General features: G+C 41.8%; 1 protein-coding gene across 2 annotated transcripts in view; it reads left to right on the forward strand.

The window, feature by feature from the left end:
• Positions 1-4,095: 4,095 nt before the first annotated feature.
• dpysl2b (dihydropyrimidinase like 2b) overlaps positions 4,096-21,785 on the forward strand; it is a 37,363-nt gene continuing 19,673 nt past the window's right edge. Inside the window, exons 1-3 of one of the 2 annotated variants that reach the window (XM_039779780.1) lie at positions 4,096-4,819; positions 18,654-18,742; positions 21,318-21,502. In XM_039779780.1, the coding sequence (XP_039635714.1) occupies positions 4,544-4,819; positions 18,654-18,742; positions 21,318-21,502 (550 nt within the window). In that variant the 5' untranslated portion in view covers positions 4,096-4,543. Of the gene's footprint in view, positions 4,820-7,594; positions 7,917-18,653; positions 18,743-21,317; positions 21,503-21,785 lie in introns of those variants that run through there. The other variant, XM_039779781.1, reaches the window with a different exon arrangement.

A 21,785-nucleotide genomic window follows, 5' to 3' on the forward strand; every position in this document is an offset into this window, starting at 1 on the left:
GAGAAAGTGTGTCCAAACTTTTGGCCTGTACTGTATATATATATATATATTTCTCCCTTTAATATGACCCAGGACCGTTTCATAAACTAGCGCCCCTACCGGTGGCAGGAAATGCAACCCACAGGAGCGTTTTCCATTTTCATATCTAGACAGGTCTTAACGTTGTAAAACGATGATACCGGTTGTGTCTAACCTTCCGCTCTCTGTGTGTTGCCATTCATAAACTCCGTTCACTTCGGGAAACAACAACAAATTTCGAGCGAGCAAGCTACGTGTAATGGCAAGTTTTTAAAAAATAGAATCGTGCAACAAGGCAGGCCTGCTTGGTTCTTTTGGGGAATGATTGTAAAGATTTACAAAGACTATTTTTACGGCACTTGCTATGTAACTGGGATGTTTTGGGACCAATTGGTGGGGGATTGTTATGGACGAAGTACACATGGCGATACATTGGTAAGAGCAAATTGCATTTAACCATGTTTCCAGCTTATTTAAACAGTTTATGTTACTGTAATGCGTGGACGGTTAACTTCATTGGGCGGTTGTACACTCAGGTGGTAGAGCGGTCGCCTGCCAATCGGGAAGTTGGTGGTTCGATCTCTGGCCCTGCAGTTCCATGCCGAAGTGTCCTTGGGCAAGACACTGAATGATGCTGCACCACCATGTGTGTGAATGTGTGTGAATGGGGAATGGTTCCTGTGCTATGTAAAAGCACTTTGAGTAGGCTAGTTGTTAAAACTAGAAAAGCATTATAATGTGTTGATGCAAATAAATACAATAAGAAGACTCCAGTTACAGTCACATGACCTTTCCACATCAGATTTATGATGTGTGTTTATACAGTACATTATAATATTCTCTGATCCAGCTATCATTCATAATGTGCTCACAATGGGTGCTTGATGATTTGAAGGGCGTTAAAAACAATGATTAAAAAAGTGTTACAGTCGCAGCAAGAATGACAAGCCTTGAGATTTCTGTTAGGATTGATTTATGGTTGAAAATACAGAGTTGTGTGCAGAAATGAGGAGCCTCTGGCATACTTTTAATACATTAGTTTGAGAATTTGGATTAATACAGGACACACGCCACACACTGTAACATAGGGTATCACAGGTCAGTGATCCTGTCTTTTACTTTCTTGGATGCAGAGCAGGAACTTATTGAAAAATGAATAGACTTTCACTAACACCAAATACATTAAATGTTCCGTAATTTGTCACTCTTGTCGCTGACATATTGATGGAGTTGAATGTGTTTTTCTCATAGTTAAAATTGAAAGAAATACAGGGGCAGGGACATATATAACTAACTCTACACTGAATACATTAAGCATTTGGTAAACTGTAACTGCAGTGTGGTATACCATGTGGTTGCAGATGTATGTATATATATATATATATATATATATATATATTTTTTTTTTTTTTTTTTTATATATGTGTATATATGTTATATTATATTATTATATATGTATATATGTATGTGTATATAAATATATATATATATATATATATATATGTGTGTGTATGTATGTATGTATATGTGTGTGTGTATATTTTTTCAATGCATTACTCTGCTGTAAGACAGCAGAGGGTAAAATGCATCAGATGAAGTATAACCTTGTGGGGGAAAAAACAATCTGATGCTAAAAAGTGTCACGTTTGCAAAGTCTGAAAACACTTATCTAAGCAGAAGTTTGCAGTGCAGGACTTTGCAGGGGAAACAATCAAAATAAGGATAAAAGTGGGTGTAGTGAGGTTTACAGTTTGACTAGATAGTGATAGCATAGTGAGATAGTCTAGGCGTTCTCAGTGGCGGTGCTTTCAGCAGTAAAACTCAGTAAGTAGGGTGGAAATGAAACTCAGTGTATAATGTTGAAGTGATGGGCCGTCATGGCCCCAATAGAATAGTACCGTATAGTAAAGGAAGCCTTTTGTAGCAGAGGTTTACCTGGAGGTACAGTATGTTGACTACTACAGGGGGAACTCCAGTCATAAAGTTGGGAGACTGACAAGAGACAAAAAAAGGGATTGGTCAAAAATAATAGCCGAGATATCATTTCTTTTAGTCTTAGCATGAGTCAAACTGGATCCTACATTTCCCATAATCAGTGGTGGGAAGTAAGTAAGTACATTTACTAATATATGTACTTGTATGGGGTTTATTTTTTCTTTCTTTTTTTTTGCCTATGTGTATGTTTTCATATTGATAATTCTTTTTCTATTTTATTTTGATTCTGTCATTCCTCTGTCGTTATGTAATGATTGTGAAATGTGTTGGGAACCCTACAAAATGAGATGATCCATCTCAAGGGGTATATCCTAATAAACAATTTTTTTTTTATTATTATTATTATTTTATGGGTATTTTTAGGCCTTTATTGACAGGACAGCTGAAGAGATGAAAGGGGGAATGACATGCAGCAAAGGGACGCAGGTCAGAGTCGAACCTGGACACGCTGCGTCGAGGAGTAAACCTCTATATATGGGCGCCCTCTCTACCAACTGAGCTAACCGGGCGTCCCTCATAAACTTATTTGAAAACTGAAGTACTGTACCTAAGTAGAATTTTGAGGTACTAGAGAATTTTCTGCTACTTTATACTTCTACTCCACTACATCTCAGAGGTAAATATTGGACTTTTCACCCTACTAAATGCATTTAATACCTTGAGTTACTTTGCAGATTGAGATTAATAATACAAATTTATAAATCAACTAATAAATGATGATGTCATATTATAAATAATGATAAGAATACATGCATGTCCTTGGTGACATTTACAAGCTACCCAGTAGTAGATAAAGTAACCAAATTAAAATAAGCTCCACCTTTACCAGCTACAACATTAAGGTTATGAACACATTCATGCCTCAATAATTATAATCTAATTATACATATGATTCTGAAATGGGCCATTCTGCATAATTACTGTTGGATTTTTTTTTTTTTGATACTAATACTTTTGTACTTTTCACAAGATTTTGAAGGACTTTTACTTGAAACAGAGTATTTTTACACTGTTACTACTTTAACTGAAGTAAAGGATCTGAATACTTCTTCCACTATTGCCCATAATGCAACCTGAGGCATCATGTAATCTGACTGTCCCTAGCGGCTATGTTCCTCTTTCAAACTCCATGTCCCCAGTTACTAATGCAGACTTTTAGAATGTTATTATTATCTCCAAGCTCAAACGCAGATACCCCCTGATTACGTCATTAGGGCCGACAAACTTCAGCTAGACCAGTGGTTCCTAAAGTGGTGGCCGGGAACCCCCAGGGGTCCTTGAAGGGTTTGCAGGGGGTCCCCCAGCAAAAAGGGAACTGTTTTAAGTTTCCACTATAATTCCATCCCTAAATAACACAATGACGGAATGTATGACTATTTTGGTCTTCGGTTTCATACACTTTCTGTAATAAAACATCTAAAAGCAAAATTCCTATCAGATGGGGGACCCTGGGACAAAATCTAATCAAACGGTGGTCTTATTTGTATCAGTTTAGGGGCCCTTTACATGAAAACGTTTGGGAACCACTGAAGTTAATGTGAAATATCTTGGTACAATCTTTCCTCTAAAATACTTTTTTTTAAATGTGCCACTTGCTATTTTGCACACCGTTTTCTGTCCATTATACCAACATGTCACTACTACTACTAGATATAATCTGTTTATGATTCAACATGTTCTACACCTGTCCTGTAGCACATGTGTGCTGTATGGCTGCTGAGACATCTGGCCGTGTGGTGCTGAAGGGACAGCGCCCTTCAATGTTGGACTGGGTGTGACTTTGGGTAACTCTCCATGGTGCTGATCGCTTCTTGACCTCACACTTTCTGCCAGAAAACTCTTTCTGAGTCACACACACACAGACACAACTGCATGGCATGCTTCACCTATTTGATCACACAGCTTTTAAACTCACTGAAAGCACCACCACTGATGGATTAGAGTTTTGTAGATCAAGTCTTTACTTTGGACAAGAAAGGACCGATCACTTCCGGACAGTCAGATGTGATGCGCTCCTGGCACCGCCAGTCTCTAAACGGGTTCACAGAGGCTACAGGTAATCCCTTATCGGGAAACATCCTCCTCCTTAGCCTATTGGATCTTTATTTTTGACATAGCTAGACAGTAGGTCTCTCCCTCATATGCTGACTTGTGACTCGTGAAATCGCAAAAGGATATTGGCTGGAGGCTAGAAGCTAACATACACTCATGAGTAAGCATATCAAAACTGTTTGCTGATCTGAAGGGGGATTATAGACTGGGAGAACAGCGGAAGATCTTCTCTCATCCTTCCCTAATATCTCATAATATTACGCAGCTTTATGGTGCATTTCTCTCTCTACAGTGGGAGTGTTTTCATGCAGCATTAGCCCAACAGATCTTTTGTCACAGTGCGACCACCTGCGCTTGAAAAACCGGCAAAGGCGGTGGCTGTCCAGGCGTGCGGAGCTGAAAAAAAAGGAGAAGAAGAAGCTGAGACTCTGAGCATCTGTGCCCAGCTACTCCCCTAGAAACCTAACAGCCCCCCCGCATGCAAGGCATGTCGACCGCCGGGGAAGTACCAGCCTTCTTCAAGAGCATGGGCTCTGACAGCCCCGCCAGGCCGAGGCAGAAATTCTGTGGCATGTTCTGCCCGGTGGAAGGCTCCTCGGACAGCAAGACGCTGGACTTTGATGCGCTTTCGGCGTGCAGGAGCAAGAGTGACGGGCGAGTCATTGACCGGCAGACCGACATCTCCCAGCCGAGGAAGGTGGAGATACGGGAGAGCACAGGGAAAGAAGCTCTGCAGAACCTGGATGATAAAAAGGTAATTTTCTTGTGTTTTGCATGCGTATATTGTGTATGTTTTTCAATCCACGTATCTTTTTGTCGTCTTTCTCTCTACCGCTCATTCAGATCTGTGCAAAAAAAAATTAAACAATTGCACCATTTTCACCTAAAAGTGTTCCAATTCCAGCCTCTGCCACTCATTTGAGTTTGTCTAAGCTTGCAGACAATGTACGCCAGGCAACTTGCCCTGACTACATTTCCCAGAAAGCTGTGTGATGTAACAGAGTAGAAGGAGAGGGCCCACCATGCAGAGCTGCCAGAGGGAGTGGCTCCTGTGTAGTTGGAGCTTACATTAGTGTTCATTTTAGCCTGTCTGCTGCACAATACAGCTGATAGTACATACTGTAAAACACTATAGAGTGTGTGCTCATCAACTGAAATGCTGAAGTGTCCTTGAGCAAAACATCTGCAGTTTTAACAGGTCTGAATTGGGGGGGAACAGCAATACGGTTAACTGGGTTCTAAATGGGACACACACATGATGTGATGCATGGCTGCTGCATTGTTGTGCCCGTGTGTTTAGGTTCTCTAACAGCAGAATTCTGGGTGTGGAGCTGATGGACAAGAGACGGCAGCTCTGACTTGCATGACTTGCAAGAAAATCTGACAACTTTTCTGCTGTTATTTCAAACTCCCCATCCAGGTTTTCACAGCTGGGTGGTAAATGGTGGCACTAACAGTATTCACGTTTCCTTTACTTAATATGTAGGCACTTAGATGCTGTTAAACGCTTTGTGTAGGGGAGCTGGGCATCATGTTACATATTGATTGCATTAGCCACACAATCTGCTCTTTACCTACTCCCTCTTATCTCTCTCTTATATCTATTCAAGTCTTAGATGTAGAGTAGTTGACCTCGTCTGATAAAAGAATATACATTGACATGAATGGATTTGTTCTTGCATATTAATACAAAGAGAGATCAAATTAAATGATGGGATGTTTAAAAGCTAGCCTACATCTTAGGATCATGCTTGGTCATCACATTAGCAGACTGCAGTGTTGGAAAGTAACTGAGTACATTTACTGAAAGTACTGTAGTTAAATTAATTTGTAATTTACTTAAGTATTTTCATTGTCTGCTACTTCATACTTCTACTCTGCTACATTTCAGAAGCAACTGTACTTTTTTACTTCACTATATTTATTTAATAAATTACTAGTTATTTAGCAGATTCAGATTCATAATACAACATATAATCAACAAATAAAATTATAAATACATTATTATGAAATAAGACTTTTTTAATCTCTGTAGGAAGATTCTCAAGCTGGCCAGCAGTAGATTAAAGGGGACATATCATGCTTATTTTCAGTTTCATGATTGTATTTTGGGTTTCTACTAGAACATGTTTACATGCTTTAATGTAAAAAAAAACACATTATTATTCATATACTGTCTGTTTGAATATACCTGTATTCACCCTCTGTCTGAAACGTTCCATTTTAGCGCCAGTCTGCTCTGATTGGTCTTCCGCAATTGAGCACTCAGTTTCTGCACCGTCAATGCACCCGGGGAATGACTGTACCTGCACTTTAATGACACCTTCTACCTATATATAGTATAGTTGTGACATCACAACCGTACAGAAGTCCTGTTGGCTCATTTAAAGACGCAGTTTCTGAATACGGGCTGTGTGCCTAAGTGGATTGAGCGTTTTGATACTTTCACAGTATTTATATAGCACCTCGACCTGCTATATTATAAAAAAGACATGGAAATCTAACTTTTTAATATATGGGACATTTAGGTCATTAAAATGATCCCCATCTTTACACATGGATGCAGCGATAATTACAGGTTAAACTTTGGATAACAATCTCTTGCCTCATACAGACCTGTGAAGCATCAGGTTAGTCAGGTTATTTAAAGAACTACACATGCTTCCGCTTATACATGAAAAGTTGAATATATAAGAAATAAAAATGCACTTTCTCAATTTAACACACTCAATAGTTTTGCAATCACAGCTTTTGTTGGTCTATGACCGAGTAACCAGGTCTAGTGGTTAGCTAATATTAGCAAACTTTCTGTCGCTCTGTAACTGACATTACTGAATCCGTTTCCTGGCAATATGACTCTTCTCTACTTGTGTACCGTAAGCATAAGAAGAAGTAAGAATATATTTCTCACTTTAAATGAAAAAGCCAGTTTTCCATAATTAACGTTTGGAGGAAAGATGGAGTCCATGAAGCATTCGGATACTGAATGTCATTTACACTGACCTATTGTCAATCTGACTTTATTCTGACTCTCGTGATATAAATTGGGGCATCCACCCTGTTATTCAACACAGACCAAATATATGCTTCTAAACAGGCTTCTGCAGGGGAAAAGATAAATCCCATGTCGTACTCCTACATGCTGCCTAGCCTGATCCCAACAAGGGTCACTTCCTGTCTCTAGTCACACCTTGAAACTATCTTGGGAAGGTTTAACCCACCAACAAAACCTGATTTAAGAAAAGCGCAGAAACAAGTTCATTAGAGCTGGGAACAGGTGAGTGGACTGGCTGAGGTTTCTTTTATTCTAATACAATTCGGATTTTGAGACCCAGCAGATGAAGTCGAGTTAAGATGGCTGCTCGGTGTTTCTTCATTTGTTCACTTGGTGCACTCCCCTGCCTCTCACTAATCCAAGGAGAGCAATTGATGGTATTAGTGACTCTTTCCTGTCAGTGGAGCAGGGCGAGGCTCTGCGCATGCTCCGTGTGGTTCTTTTTTTTTTTTTAATGGGAAGAGGCTCGCGAGCGGTCCCTCCCCCTCCCCTTCTTGTTTGACTCCGTCTGGGAAGGAAGGCTTTGGTGCATGCAGGCTCGGAGACCTGGAGGCTGCCAGGACTGGATCCGGAGTTGAGAGCTATAGTTTTGATTCTTGACATTTGTGGCCTCGTGAGGATCGAGCTGCGAGCTTCTCCTTCATCGGCATCCTTGTTCCAGCCCTCCGGCGAGCGAGCAGCGGTAATCCGTGTAGAGTATCCCGTCGCATTGATTGCGGTCCACGGCGCAGAGCGAGACGAACCACCGGTGAAGATGTCTGGCTATCAGGGCAAGAAGAACATCCCCCGCATCACAGTGAGTGTTGGGCTGTTTTACCGTTGACCCAGCAGAGAATAGGCGAAGAGCAGGCGGGTGTCCGCCGGTGGTCTGGGCGGGTGCATGGGCCTGCGGGTGTGGGTGCAGGATGTCACCGGGGCGGCATGGTGCCTGTGTCGCTTCCCCTCTCTCCGGCTAAATCTGAGCTCGGAGCTGAAGGATATGACCGCACGTTTGCTTTCTGAAATAATATTTCGCACGTGCATATCGGTTTTATTGTCAAATCTGCTTAACTAAGGAGACTATAACCGCTCGTTAGCATCGATAAATCAATGTGGCCGCCCCATAGTGTGTGCTGAGGCTGAAACAAAATTTGATTTTTTTTTTTTGCAGCATCTTTGCGACAAGTGCTCATCCACCGACCGCTTAACCTTTTCGAAGATTAATGCCTGCTGCAGGTTCCCACTCGGTCTGCCGTTCTTTGTGCACGGTATGCATGACAGTTGAGATTTCACGCCGGTGGTCTTTGTTACACGGTGTGTCTGGGAGTCCCGGGTATCACTGCACACCAACTGGTGGGGCAAATGCTCCCCTGCGTCCGCTGTTAACACCCAGTACCCGGCTGGGTTTATTTCCTTTCTCAAGCTCTCCTTTAACTTTGGAGAAGCTTGGCTTTTTGATTTCATATATCTTTTTAGAGTTGCAGGAGCCATCTAAGGGCACATTGTGACGTTAGTGTCGGGCAGATTATTTCCCTGAATTTATAGCGGAGCTGCATTGGTGATGGTGGTGGTTCAATGGAAAGTAGAGAATAGGGAGGGGAGGGAGGGGACGGTGGGTCCTATTTCCTTCCATGTTTCTCTCTCTCTCTCACAGCTGTGTAATGAAGGGAAGATACATATAGGAAGGAGGTCACTGTACCGCCATGCTGATGTTGGTGAGTGAAGGGAAGTAATTGGGTTAAATTGTCAAAGATGGCTCAGAACATGCAGAACAAAAATCATATGGAGGGAGCTGCCTGCGAGTCATATTTTGGGCTCTCGGTACAAATCGGAGTCAATGTTGTGTGCACTGTGCAGATAGAAAGATGCATTACTGTAATGAATCTTTTGGCTTATGATAAGTGTCTAACAGGGCCTACCAGGGACAAGCCAAGGGGTGCAAAGGTTCTCAGGTGGCCCCTAAGCTATAGCCTCCATGTTAGGTGCCTGATGTTAACATTTCAGTTGGTTCAGTCAAAAGTCCTTCTGAAAAAATCTAATTCACTTACTATAATGAACTATAATTAGGGCGATGACGTGATGTGGGTGGGGTGGCGGCTGCTAGTAAGGACGAGGGGACTTTTTAGACATCTGCGCCCGGGGGGGCCCATCACCGGTAAATCCATTCATTCTTATTTCTACTGTATTAGAAGAAGCCTAAACCTCCATCCGTTCTGCACCTGATGGAAGTCAGACAGTGCAGCCAAAGTGGCCAATGACACAGGTGTTGGCACCACAGTGTCCATGCTCATGCAGGCGTCCTAAGTTGGAATCATAGTTCTGCAAAGATACATGTGTGAGCGTCTCTGTGGCTCTACCCAGAGAGGGGTGTTATGGGTAACTGTAGGCCTCAGAGACTCGCAGAGAAGCTGAAGTGCACACCTCCCGAATCCCAACAATCCGTCCTGCAGCCTTGCATATCGCACTATTTCTGTCAGAAGTTGAAATGTGTAAAAAACAAAACAAAAAACACACCATTGTATATCCGAAAAGGTGTCCCAACAACATCTGTGCATGTTTGCTTATGTGTGGGTCCTGGGGATACACGTTCAGCCTTGATGGAAAAATTATTGATAAAAATTGTGATAATTGTTTGGTCAAACAAAGAATCCAAACATTTTCTGGAGGATTTGCTATATGTCTTTGTTCGAAACCATTGTAAATTTAATATCTTTAAGTTTGGGGCTCTTAGGCAGACAAATTCAGCAATTTAAAGATGTCACATTGGACTCGGGGAACTTAGTTGCAGCCCTATTGTGCAAAGGAGAAGAGATGTTGAAACAGAAGCTGAGATTTGTCTAAATGAATGAAATTATACCCCAAAAACTCCCAAAATCTTATTGCAAGTGGAGAAAACCAATCAGGGAGAGAAAAGTCTCACCTTTTACTTTCCACTGGCTAGTTTAACTTATTGCGTGTTTTGATTGTTTATAAAGTCAAGTCATTTATGATATAATGGCCGATTAATATATCATGGTGTCTCTGGTGAAAACGGCAGTCTCTCAGGTGAATCATTTCCCCCTGGCCTCTCTGCAGAGCGTTTGAGGCGCAGCAGCCGGTTGGTGGAGAGCTCAGAGGATTAGCAGGGGTTGTAGTCCCACCAGTGATTAAGTCGGACCTAAATGGATCGACTGCCTATTCTTGAACAGAAAAAGGGGGTCAGGGACAGAATTTAACATGTTTTTTTTTTCATAAGAACTGAGCCTGATGAATGTGTTGGGTGTCTTTGGTGACTTTGTGGATTTCACTACCTCTGTAGCCACTGTGCTTCTTCACTGAACAGGCGTCGGGGTGAAGAGTAGATGAGCTTATTAAACCAAACGAAGGCTGGAGAGGAAATGAATGAGGGTAAATTGAATAAAAACTAAACGGGAGAGGCGCAGCATGGACAAAGGAACCCTGTGTGTTGCATTTGTCTCTGCATAACAAGCCAATCGAATTTAGAGTTTGGATCGTAAATGCGGAATTCAAACGTTTCATCCATCCATCCATCCATCCCCGGTCATTAGGGGTGGAGTGCTGGAGTCTGTAGAACAGTAGAGCTGACTGGTTTGTGTTGGACAGATGGAGTCTCGGGTCAGCTGCACAGGCAGGGACGTACTTAAGGCAGATCTCATCAAATATGAATGAACCCTCACAAGTTCACCACCTGGGTTAGGAGCTTCTGTGCTCTCCAAATCTCCGATGCGTACAGCCAAACCAGAGCCGAGACATTCCATTCATACATTCAGTTTTCAGTTGAATTGATAAGGTATTTAAGCCCTGATGACTTTCCCAGATTCACATGTGTTTTAGTTTTACTTCACTGTACAGTATATTAGATATCTTTGGGTTTTGGACTGTCGGTTGGACAAAACAAGTTATTTAAAGATTTCACATTGGAGTCTGGAAACTTGTGATGGGCATTTGCGCTATTTTGTGATATTTCAAAAACTAAACACCTAAGCAACTAAGCACAACTAATCAACAGATGAAGAAAATTATTATTTGCAGCCCTTAATGATATTAAATGGAGAAAACCAGCAAATTTTCACTTTGGCAAAGCTAAAACAGAGTATGTTTGGCATTTTTCTCTTCATAAATAACCTAAAAGATGAATGTATTATCAAAACTGTCAAGCCAAAATAAATATGCCCCAAACAAGAGTAGTGTGTCTTGACAGAGAAGGCTAGAAATACAGATGAAAGCAGCAAAGCTAATGTTTGAGTAAATGCAGCTCTAATGTCTATGTTAAAGGAAGGTAAAAATAGACTGAGGCTATAATAAGACTGTCCTGGATTAAAGACTACAATCCCCAGGGGATGAGAGATCATTAGGCTGTCTGCTAGTATACCTGGAGTACAGTAGTTGTCCCCTGTGGCAGCTCAGTGTGTGTGTGTGTGTGTGTGGTGTGTGTGTGTGTGTAGTTTTAGTGTGTTCATGCTGTTATCTCACAGTGCACAGTAGCCCGGGGCACTGTCTATACACACACACACACACACACACACACACACACACACACACACACACACACACACACACACACACACACACACACACACACACACACACACACACACACACACACACACACACACACACACACACACAGACAGACAGCCTTGTTTTCTTTCATGCTTAAAATGATCCTGAATTCCCCCATTCATAAAGCCAGAAGTCTGAGAGAATATGCAATGTGTTTGTGTTTAGAGAAAGTGAACTTTTTTTTTTATTATTATATATTAATCAGCGCCTGAACAAAGGAGATTAGTGTTGAGTAAAATCTGTAACAGGATCGTGGTGCCTTCAGCTGCACTATATCTTCAATGAACTACAGAAAGAGGTCAATAAGAAGAGTTTTTTTTTCGCAGCTAAAGAGAGAATTTGTGGGGGAAGGTTCAGTTGAATTGCGAATTTAACTGATTTTTTTTTATTGTCAAAGAGAGAATTTAAGGTTATTCTTAAGTTTGAATGAAAAGTCATATCTTCATCCTCTGAAGCCTCTACCTATGGATTACTCTTCTACGGGTCACACTGTATCTTAATTGCCCAATATCCGTTTAATAAATGCACAAAAATCACTGTTAACTTATATTTTGTATCCATAGTTTGTGCAGTTTTTTGCGAACCAAGGTGTCAAGAGACATATTTGTCCCTCTGGGAATTAGCTTAATTTCTGTTGGTTAGCTGGTTTTGCTAAAAGAGCAAGTGTTCTGTTTTAGATTAAAAAAGAAAATGAATAGGGAACATGTGTTTTTAAAGCAGATGTCTGAACATGTATGGAGATGATTTTAGTAGCAGGCTGGTTTTTCAATAATCCAGGTCACACATAAATCATTGTGCTGAAAGTCTGACCTGGCAGCATTCTCCACCTGACTTCACAAATGTTCCCAGGGTATTTTCCATTTGGACAACAACACACTACGTTGCCGGGTTACGTCCGACACTGGCAGGCATTTTCATAGCGCCCAAATGGATTTCGTCCTGATTTCATAAGACTTTTTCCTCTGCTGAGCGTTTTAGTTTTCACCTGTGTGGCTTTGTTTTTACAAAATATGTAATTAATCATCATAGTTTACAGGAGCCATATGAGCCAACAGATTGATCTGACTGGCTGTAACAGAAGTAATCCATATTCCCAGAGTCCCTCATCAGTAGTCTATTTTATACTCTGCGGCCTTTTGCATTAGACAGACTTCTTTAAATATGTTTGTTTAGTCAGTCATATGACTGTCATGTGAAAGTGCGAGCCCACAGAATTCCCGCCTGTGAATCTGCAGCTCTCCTCAGGTCAGCGGAGTGTCTAGTGCCTCATTTTCACGGCATGGTTCGGCTTGACTCAACTCAGTTTTGGTACCAGGTACCAGGTCCTTTTCGCTATTTCTTTTCCACTGCAGATAGTACCCCCACTGTGTAGGCGGGATTCTCAGCCGATATCCTTTTTATCAGCAACCGAACGGAGGAAGGTCTGCACTTTGTCAGTTGTACGGCGTAGTTTTGTGGGAGTGCCATTTAAAAAAAAAAAAATATATATATATATATCTGGGTTGATTAAATAATAAAATTGCCGTCGCTGCAGACGGTAGCTTGGCTATTAAGAAATGGCGGGTTTGTGCAGGATGTCTCGTGTCACGCAAATGCCGATTCTCTCTCTGACCAATGCAGAATTTTAACCTTACCTTCTAGTGTCAGCTCAGCTCGTTTGGAACCTCGACCGAGATGTTACTAAAAAAAAATGCCGCATCCACAACTTCTGCTAATGGAAAACCAAAAAAGGAAACCTGTTGGAAGTAACGAGTTGAAATGAGCTGTGCCAAACCTTACCATGCAGTGGAAATGTGGGATTAGCCAACAACTTTGCTGTTTTGGGTGACTCTCACTGCTCTCATCAGCGCTGTTTTCAGATGCAGAAGGCAGCGGTTTTCGGTGAAAAAAGCGCTGATAAACCCACTGTGGGCGGCCTACCCAGCACCAAAAGGCAGACAGACAAAACTAGCGACTAGCTAGTGAAGAAAGTGGAGCATTTAGCGGCTAAAGAGCCAGATATTCTGTTCAGGAGTTGGTGCAGAGTAAAACCGCTAGAAGCAGAGCGAACATTGGAATTATATCCGCCAGGTCACCTGAAACACAACTCCAAGTGAATGCTAATGTTGCTCCGCGTCTGCTGGATGTGTAGATACGCGACTGTTTGCTAGCATGTTAGCCATTAGTTGATAACATGTCCGTTTTGTACAGAGCATAGACTGTTAATATTAAACCTGCAGTCTATCTGAGTTCCAGCAGGGTGCGACACGTGTGGTTGCAAAAGGAGGTCAGTTTCTGTAGAAGTCTATGAGAAAGTGACCCACTTCTCACTTGATTTATGACCTCAGTAAACATTTTCATAATGAATTTATGGTCTCAATCGCTAGTTTTAAGTCTTCTGCTACACAAAATGATGTTCATTTTTTTTAATTATGGTCTCGTTTATTTTAAAATCGGCAATAAAGCAGGGGGTGTTTTAGGGCGTGGCTATGATGTGATTGCCAGTGAAAGTGTGTAATGTAATGTAGAGTGTAAGCAGCTCCTCCCTCACTCCTCCCTCTCGTCTAAAATCGTCACATCGCCAACCAGGATGGCTGCGCCCGTAACGGCAAACTCGACGACTGACAGCAGATCTCCACAAACCGATGGGTGACGTCGCACATGCTCTGTCCATTAATATTATACAGTCTATGGTATAGAGCTTGTTGTGCTGCCCCCAAGTGGCCAAAACTATCAGTCAATGCAGTTTTAAAGATTACAGCAGTGGTTCTTCAACTTTTGCCCCCAACCTTCCTTTTAAACCATTTTTCAAGCATGCAGTTAGGAACAAAAAAGCTGAATTGAATTCTATTCATCAAGATAAAGGTGAAGCAGAGAAAACTCTTTTGTTGACCTTGTAGTGATCCATCGGTTTATATGTCTAGGTACATCATGCTAACCTGAATCTTGCTAGCCTTTTAAGCTTGAAAGCAGCAGACTTGTTTTTTATTTTTTTATTTTTCCTACATAAAACCAATTAATTCAGCCTTATTTCCACTCCACGTTTTTCTTCGTGGTCACGCAGGCCACCCCTTGGCCCCTGCAATGCTTCTACGCCCCTTAGTTTTAGAAGAACCAGGATGTGGGGTTAAAGAAAGTTTATTGCCTTTTAACAAAATAATTAATACATGATTGAACATTGTGCAATTAGCTTCAAAGCAGTGGTTTCTTCATTAATGCTCGACACATTTCGTTTAGCTGGTATGACCGTTACATTAGCGGGGTGACGCATTGTAGTCTGGAATGAAAACACGTAAGTTCAGCGACAGTGAGCCCATTGAGCTTTGTCCACATCCTGTTTGTGAGGCTGTGAGAGGTTCCCATGAAGGAAAGGTCACTGTCATGTTTGGCTCTGAGCCAGTACAATCAGACACTCTCTCTCCAACCCCTGTGAGCTCCAAAACAATCGGAGGATTATACAGTCTGGTTTCAGGGCAAGTAATTGTTCTGCTAATTTGTTCTGCATCTAAGCTAAAAAGACGGAACCCTTTCAGACAAAAAGCACCTTTTTTTTTAGTGAGACGTTTTACAAACCATCTGCCTCTCCCACACTAAGTAACCCAAAAACTAGCCCCTCTTTATGGATCAAAAAGGAGTAATAGTTTCTGAAAAGATAATTTAGCCTCTAGGCCTGTGAAAATATGAGCGTTGACTTGAGAACCAAGGTCTCTTGGCATACTCCTGTGAGCACTGTGATGATGACAGCCATGATGAGGCACATGATGTAACGGCATATTTCTGAGCAGTTGTTGGGATGAAAGCAGGCCACCAGGCGCTCCACCAGAGCATAGATCGAAGATTACCACATGATCTATTTGCACTCGTTCCATCAGCGCTGTCAGAGCGTCGACTTGCCACACCTTTCAGATGACAACTGCAAAGCATTTTCCAGACCTGCTGCAGTCAGCAGAAGTGTGAGTGTGAGTGTGGTCCTCATATAGGGACCAAATATGTGTGGTTGCGGGTTCGATTCTGACCTGCGGCACTTTCCTGTATGTCTCTCTCTCTCTCTCTCTCTTTTTTTTTTTTTTTTTTTTTTTTTTTTTTTCTCTCTCTCTCTCTCTCTCTCTCTCTCTCTCTCTCTCTCTCTCTCTCTCTCTCCCCCCCCATTTCATGTCTGGGCTATCATAAAGGCCTAGATGCCATAAAATAATCTTAAAAGAGAAGATGTTTCTGAGTTATCCAAAGAGGATAGGACTTTATGTCCCATAAATGCCATCCATGTGTTTGTTGGTTACTGTACAGCTTGTGAGAACGAAGATGCACAATATTGCGGCACTATACCTGGATAGGGCTGCAACTATTTTATATTCCAAGACTAACATTTTCTCTTTTAAAATAACTGGCAAAACAGGAGTAAAACAAATAACTGTACCTTTTTTTTAGAGTCTAACTTGGTTCCTATAATACATCTTTTTTATTTATTTTTTTTTTTTATCCATTCACATGACAAATCCATAGATCAAGGCTTCAAAGGATCAAAGAAGAGGTGCACCAATTTTACAAAATGTGTTGAAAGGTGTTGGGTTGGAGAGTTCAACTGCAAATGTGAATAAAGTAGTTTGAAGCCTTTTGTGTCTCCAGAGGGAGCTGTGTGACGTCACTTAAGTCAGCATCGGTTGGGGCCGAAGACTAGAAGTTAGAAAGTGAAAACCATCTGGGGGTAGTGAGCTTAGCAGACCTCCTGTAGCCCGCTTCTTATCTCCGCTTGAGGCTCAATGCTACATCAGCCTCTACTAGCATAATGCACCCAAATCTCAGACTAAACTGTTGGCGGTCACATTGCATTGTGGGTAATGTAGGCCCCAGGTTTTGACAAGGAAGACAAATATAAAAAGACAATATCTCTGGTTCTGCTGCATCCATCGTGAGTCTGACAATGTTATAAGTGTGCAATGCTAAATCACTGGAGTACTCTAAGATTACTTTTGCAACAAAACATTATTTTCATTATTGATGAATCTGTTTATTATCGTTTAGTATAAACAATGTCAGAAACTAGTGACAAATGACAATTTCCCAAAGCCGAAAATGACTTCTGCAACGACTTCTCTAACGACGCGGTAACGTGCTGCAGATCCAGTGTTTTTAGCTAGACAGAGAATATTTGGATAAAAGAGATTGATGATTCTGTTCTCTGTGAAGTTAGCTGGAAGTGAATGTAGCCCCGGTGTGGTTTTATGTGGAGTGGTTGCGTCGGAAATGCTTGTCTGTAACCGGTCATGTGGTAATTTAGGAGGCAATTTGCCCTTGTGTGCTCTGATTATTTTGGCATGCTGTTAAAACGTGTGTAATATTTGAAAAAGTGGACTCTGCAGTGCCTCAGCTGTGTATGTGCTGGTTCAGATTCGGGGCGGGGCTCTGACTGCGAGCCTTTGCAGAGCAGCAGCAGTTGTGTCTGGAGCCAGAGCTGCTGGCCGGGCTGCAGCGTGCGGCAGTGCCTCGAACAGAGCAGCCTTTGTTAGCCGAGGATGCTGGAGTCCTTGTGACCAGCGCTGCCACTCCCTTTTGGACAGAGGACCCGAGCCGGCGGGGTGAGTTGATGGAGGGATGGAGTGGTGGGGGTGAGGGTGAGGGTGAGAGGCTCAGGGTGGGAGGCTGTGGAGGTGGCAGACCCCCCTTTCTCCCCTCACAGAGACAAGTGGCACAGCAGCAGGCATGGATGATTGATTACACAGTCTGTGCTCTGATTGGTTCTCTCATGTCCGTTCCTGTGACAGCTCAACCACATGAAGAGGGCGGAGGGGCGTGTCTGGAGGCGGACTCCTGCCTTCATTGTTGCAACAGTGAATACTTTACCCCTCATTTTGTTGTTCAAGCAGAGCTGGAATAAAGAAAGGGGAGCAGTGATGAACAGTTACTGTTGCTGCTCTGAAGAAGTGCACCACTGAACTGTTGCAGCTACTAACCAATAAACACTTTTGTGACCATTTTCTCTAAGACTCCCTACAGCCAATAATTCGTTTTTTAGGGGGTCTTCCAGGTTACATGAATAAAAGTTTAAAAATGAAAATATATTTTGTCACACACTCTTGACAAATCACTCACACAAACTGCTTTCCATAGATAGATAGATAGATAGATATCTATCTATCTATCTATCTATCTATCTATCTATCCATCTATCTATCTATCTATCCTATCAGAGGCAACAACCATAAAATACATAGTTTACACTACAAAGTGCAAAAAACACCTAAAGAAATAAAAAAACACATTTGATTTGTTATGGTTCAGGGTCATCCTAATGTATCTATTTCTATTACCATTTAATATCTTTATTCTTTAACAAAATAAAAAATTGTAAACTTGGTAAATGTCACTTAGTAAATAACACAAAGTCAGACTTGCCGACTCGTCCTCAGATCCAACGCCAGGTTTTATTCCAACTCCTTACCTCCCTTTCCCTCGCCTTTTATCTTCTCCCTCTGCATGTTTTTTCTTATCAATCTCTTTCTCCCCCCCCCCCCCCCCCCCATCACATTATAAAGCGTGTCATTGTTAAAACGTCTGCACAGAAACCTGGTTCTGATCCAAACATCACAGCTCTCTGTTGTCTGTGTCATCGCCTGTTTCCCCCTTCAACCATGCACCCGATTAATATTAGGAGTGCTCTCTGTGGGTATCTGTGTGAGTGTTTGTGGGAAGATGAAGAAAGCCCAACATCTGTTAAAAGACATTGGACAGCCATGGGTTCCTTATCAGAATTCATCCTAAAGAGGCCAAGCAGAGGCTGCTATGTAAATCCAGCAGCTCTTTTATTTGACATTTCCCAAAAGGTCTTGTCAAATGCACGTAATCCAGCATCCAATCCAGCCAAATAGAAAACTCGCCCTTAGAAGCATATTTTATAGGTGTCTATAAAACCCCAGACCAGTGTCTTGTTCTTACAGCTTTACGCCAGCTTTTCCTTATGAAATATTTAATGTAGTGTTTAAATGTGCAGCGACTAATCATCTTTATTGTTTTCCAGAGTGATCGTCTCCTGATCAAAGGAGGGAAGATCGTGAACGATGACCAGTCCTTCTGTGCTGACATCTATATGGAGGATGGAGTCATCAAGTGAGTTTACTGGGTTTTTCCTCAAGCTTCAGACAGTAAAATCCAGATTTCATCAAGTTTACAAAGTCCTAAACGTGTCTCACTTGTCTCTCCTTTTTTATTGCAAATACAAAAAAACAGTGTATCAGTCTGCACCTTAGACATGCTGCCATTTTGCCCTACAGACACATTGAAATTGGAATTTATTTCACGCCAAAAAAATTGTTCAGACCTTGCATTAACAGGCATCTCTGGTAATCTGATCACAAGTGGACATCTCTCGGTACATCAGTTAACAACTGGCATTAGAATGCGTCTCCGCATGTGTCTTGAGTAGGGCTGGGTATAGTCTCGCTTTGCCAGACCTTCCTCCACAACGCTGCGGAGGAGGGTCTGGCTAATCCACACAGCATTCCGGGATGGGAGAAAAACGTGCTCTGGTTTATTGGCATTTCTTTAACAATCGTATTGGGCGGTGCTAAGCTCTGCACGCTGCCGCTGGAAAATAGCCTCGGGAAGGAACTTGTTTTGGTGGAACATGTGTACGGTACGTTCAAAAGTTGTTGTTCTAAGTCGTGCAACAGAAAACTCAGATTGGACAGATAGTCTAGCTAGCTGTCTTGTTTTACCCTGCAGAGATCTGAGGAGCAGTTAACCATAGTCCTCAGAAATCCACTGGAGTTTAGAATTCCAACACAAAGGAAGCGTTAGGTAACGGAAATCCGGTCGAAAAAAAAAGGACATATGGCGGAATTCCCGGTGGAAATGGGGTAGTCCCGGAAGTGGATCTCTTACCACTGCCAGGGTTGCAACTAAAAGAATAGGCTACAGCAACGAAAGTTTATGGAATGAACAGGTTATGGTCAGATCTTGTACCTGACTGATGGGGCAGTGGTATTGATAAGACTTGTAATTTACGAGTTTACAGCGTTTACAGGCAATGTTTTGCCAGCTTTCCTTCCTGGGTTAAGATGCAGCGACCGTGTTGCTTTTTGCCTGTATCACATGTCCGTGTTCTTCAAATTTCTGTAGGATTATCGTTTGCTCTTCTTGTGTAAAATATGCGGCTCTGGTAGACTTGTCCATGTTTGCGATTGGTCGTATGGTGCAAACACCGCCTCTTTTATGTGAACACGCTCGTCGTATAGATTGGGAAACCCTGGGTTGAATTGAACGGGTTGATAACCACAACTTATGCATGGCTGCCGCGGTTGTTAGGTTTGGTGAAGCCGGGTAACGGAAATAAATCCAGGGCATGTTGATCTTGCTTCGTAGTACAGGCTTCAGGACACACAGCGTACATACAAACCCCTGACAAAGTAGGCATTTACTTCCACCAAAACACCACAGTAGAAGACAACCCAACAGAAAAGATAATCTACAGACTGAAATGGTGTAGACTGAAGCTACAGGTTGTTACACACGCCCTTCGTACAATACACAGCCTATTTGGCATCAAAAGTCAGCCAAAAAATACAATATCCCTACTGTAATAATGGCAACATGCCATTCTGATCCTGCATTTTTGTACTTGTTCATTAAACTATTTTAAAGCAGTTTTTTTTTTTAAACTTGCAGTCTGCTACACGTTTTCAGCTTCTTACTACAACTGGGTCATGACTTTACTAAACTTAAAGTACAGTTTTTACATTTGTCCACACCCTTTTAAAAAAATAAATAAAAAACACTCCTTGAATCATCAAATACCTTAAATAATTTTGTGTTTTCTTTCATTTTTGACCGGTTTTGGATACTTTCAAGTTTAGACTTATGTTTGACTTTGTACATGATTTGGTGATTTAAAATCTACCAAGTATGAAATCAAAGATGTATATGGGGAGCCTTTCCTAATGATGTTAAAGGTCTGTAAATACAAATGTATTAGCTCAGGGTGTACTATAAAAGGCCATATCTTTCATAGATGGATGGATAGATAGATAGATAGATAGATAGATAGATAGATAGATCGATCACTTTACTGCCTCTTTGTTTTTCATTTCCATGATATTGTTGTAATTACTATATAATTGTGATGTCTTGACGATAATCTTTCATTAAATAATGTATTTAACAGATGTAAAGTTGTAATTTGTGTAAGTTTTAGTTTGTTATAGATTATTTTTTCTTTTCTCTCTTTTATGATTAACAATTCTTATTTAACTTTAACACAAAGAACACAAAATATACAATTTGCAACATGAACATATCCCCCGCCACCTCATCATCACTACCCACCCAGGCAAAAATCAAGAAAAGATGACACAGTAACTACAATATTCAAGACCATTTAACAAAATAGTAACAAAATAAACCAAATAAACATAAGTATAAATGACAACACCATAAGCCCATCATACACTTCTCTCCGAAGCACAAAGCTTGTTAGGAGCCCTCCAGAAAGCTCTGGTACTTTCCCTATTTTCTAGTATAGACTCACAAGCCCACTCCTGGATTGACGGCACCCCTTCATTCTTCCATCCTTTTTTAAAAGAGTCTGTCTGGCTATCATTAATTAAACTAGTCCGGACCCAGCTTCTTATGTGCTTATCTGTTCCGCTTAGGATTGTTTTTTAATTTCTTTTGTCCGTTTCTTTAGACAAATCGGGGAAAATCTCATCGTGCCCGGCGGGGTGAAAACCATCGACGCCCACGGCCGCATGTTGATGCCGGGCGGCATCGACGTGCACACGCGTTTCCAAATGCCCGATCGAGGCATGGTGTCAGCCGATGACTTCTACCAGGGCACCAAGGCTGCTCTGGCCGGAGGCAGCACCATGATCAGTAAGTGACTCAGCAGAAAGATCCTCCTGGTTGGGATTAAAGATTCGTCGGCGACTTCATGTTTCCTTCGCCACTTTCCCTGCACTGGTTCTTCATTCACTGATTGGCTTTAATTGAAAATATCTTAATGGGAGCAGGACGGGTGCCAGGCCTGTTCATGACCGAGCCAAAAAAAAAAAACGCCCCCCCCCCCCCCCGGGGATCCGCCCCCCCCCGGGGGGCGCGCGGCCCCCCCCCCGCCCCCCGGGCTTTTTTTTTTTTTTTTAAAAAAAAACCTTTTTTT

Source organism: Perca fluviatilis, chromosome 17 (genome assembly GCF_010015445.1).
Source record: "Perca fluviatilis chromosome 17, GENO_Pfluv_1.0, whole genome shotgun sequence".
NCBI lineage: Eukaryota > Metazoa > Chordata > Actinopteri > Perciformes > Percidae > Perca > Perca fluviatilis.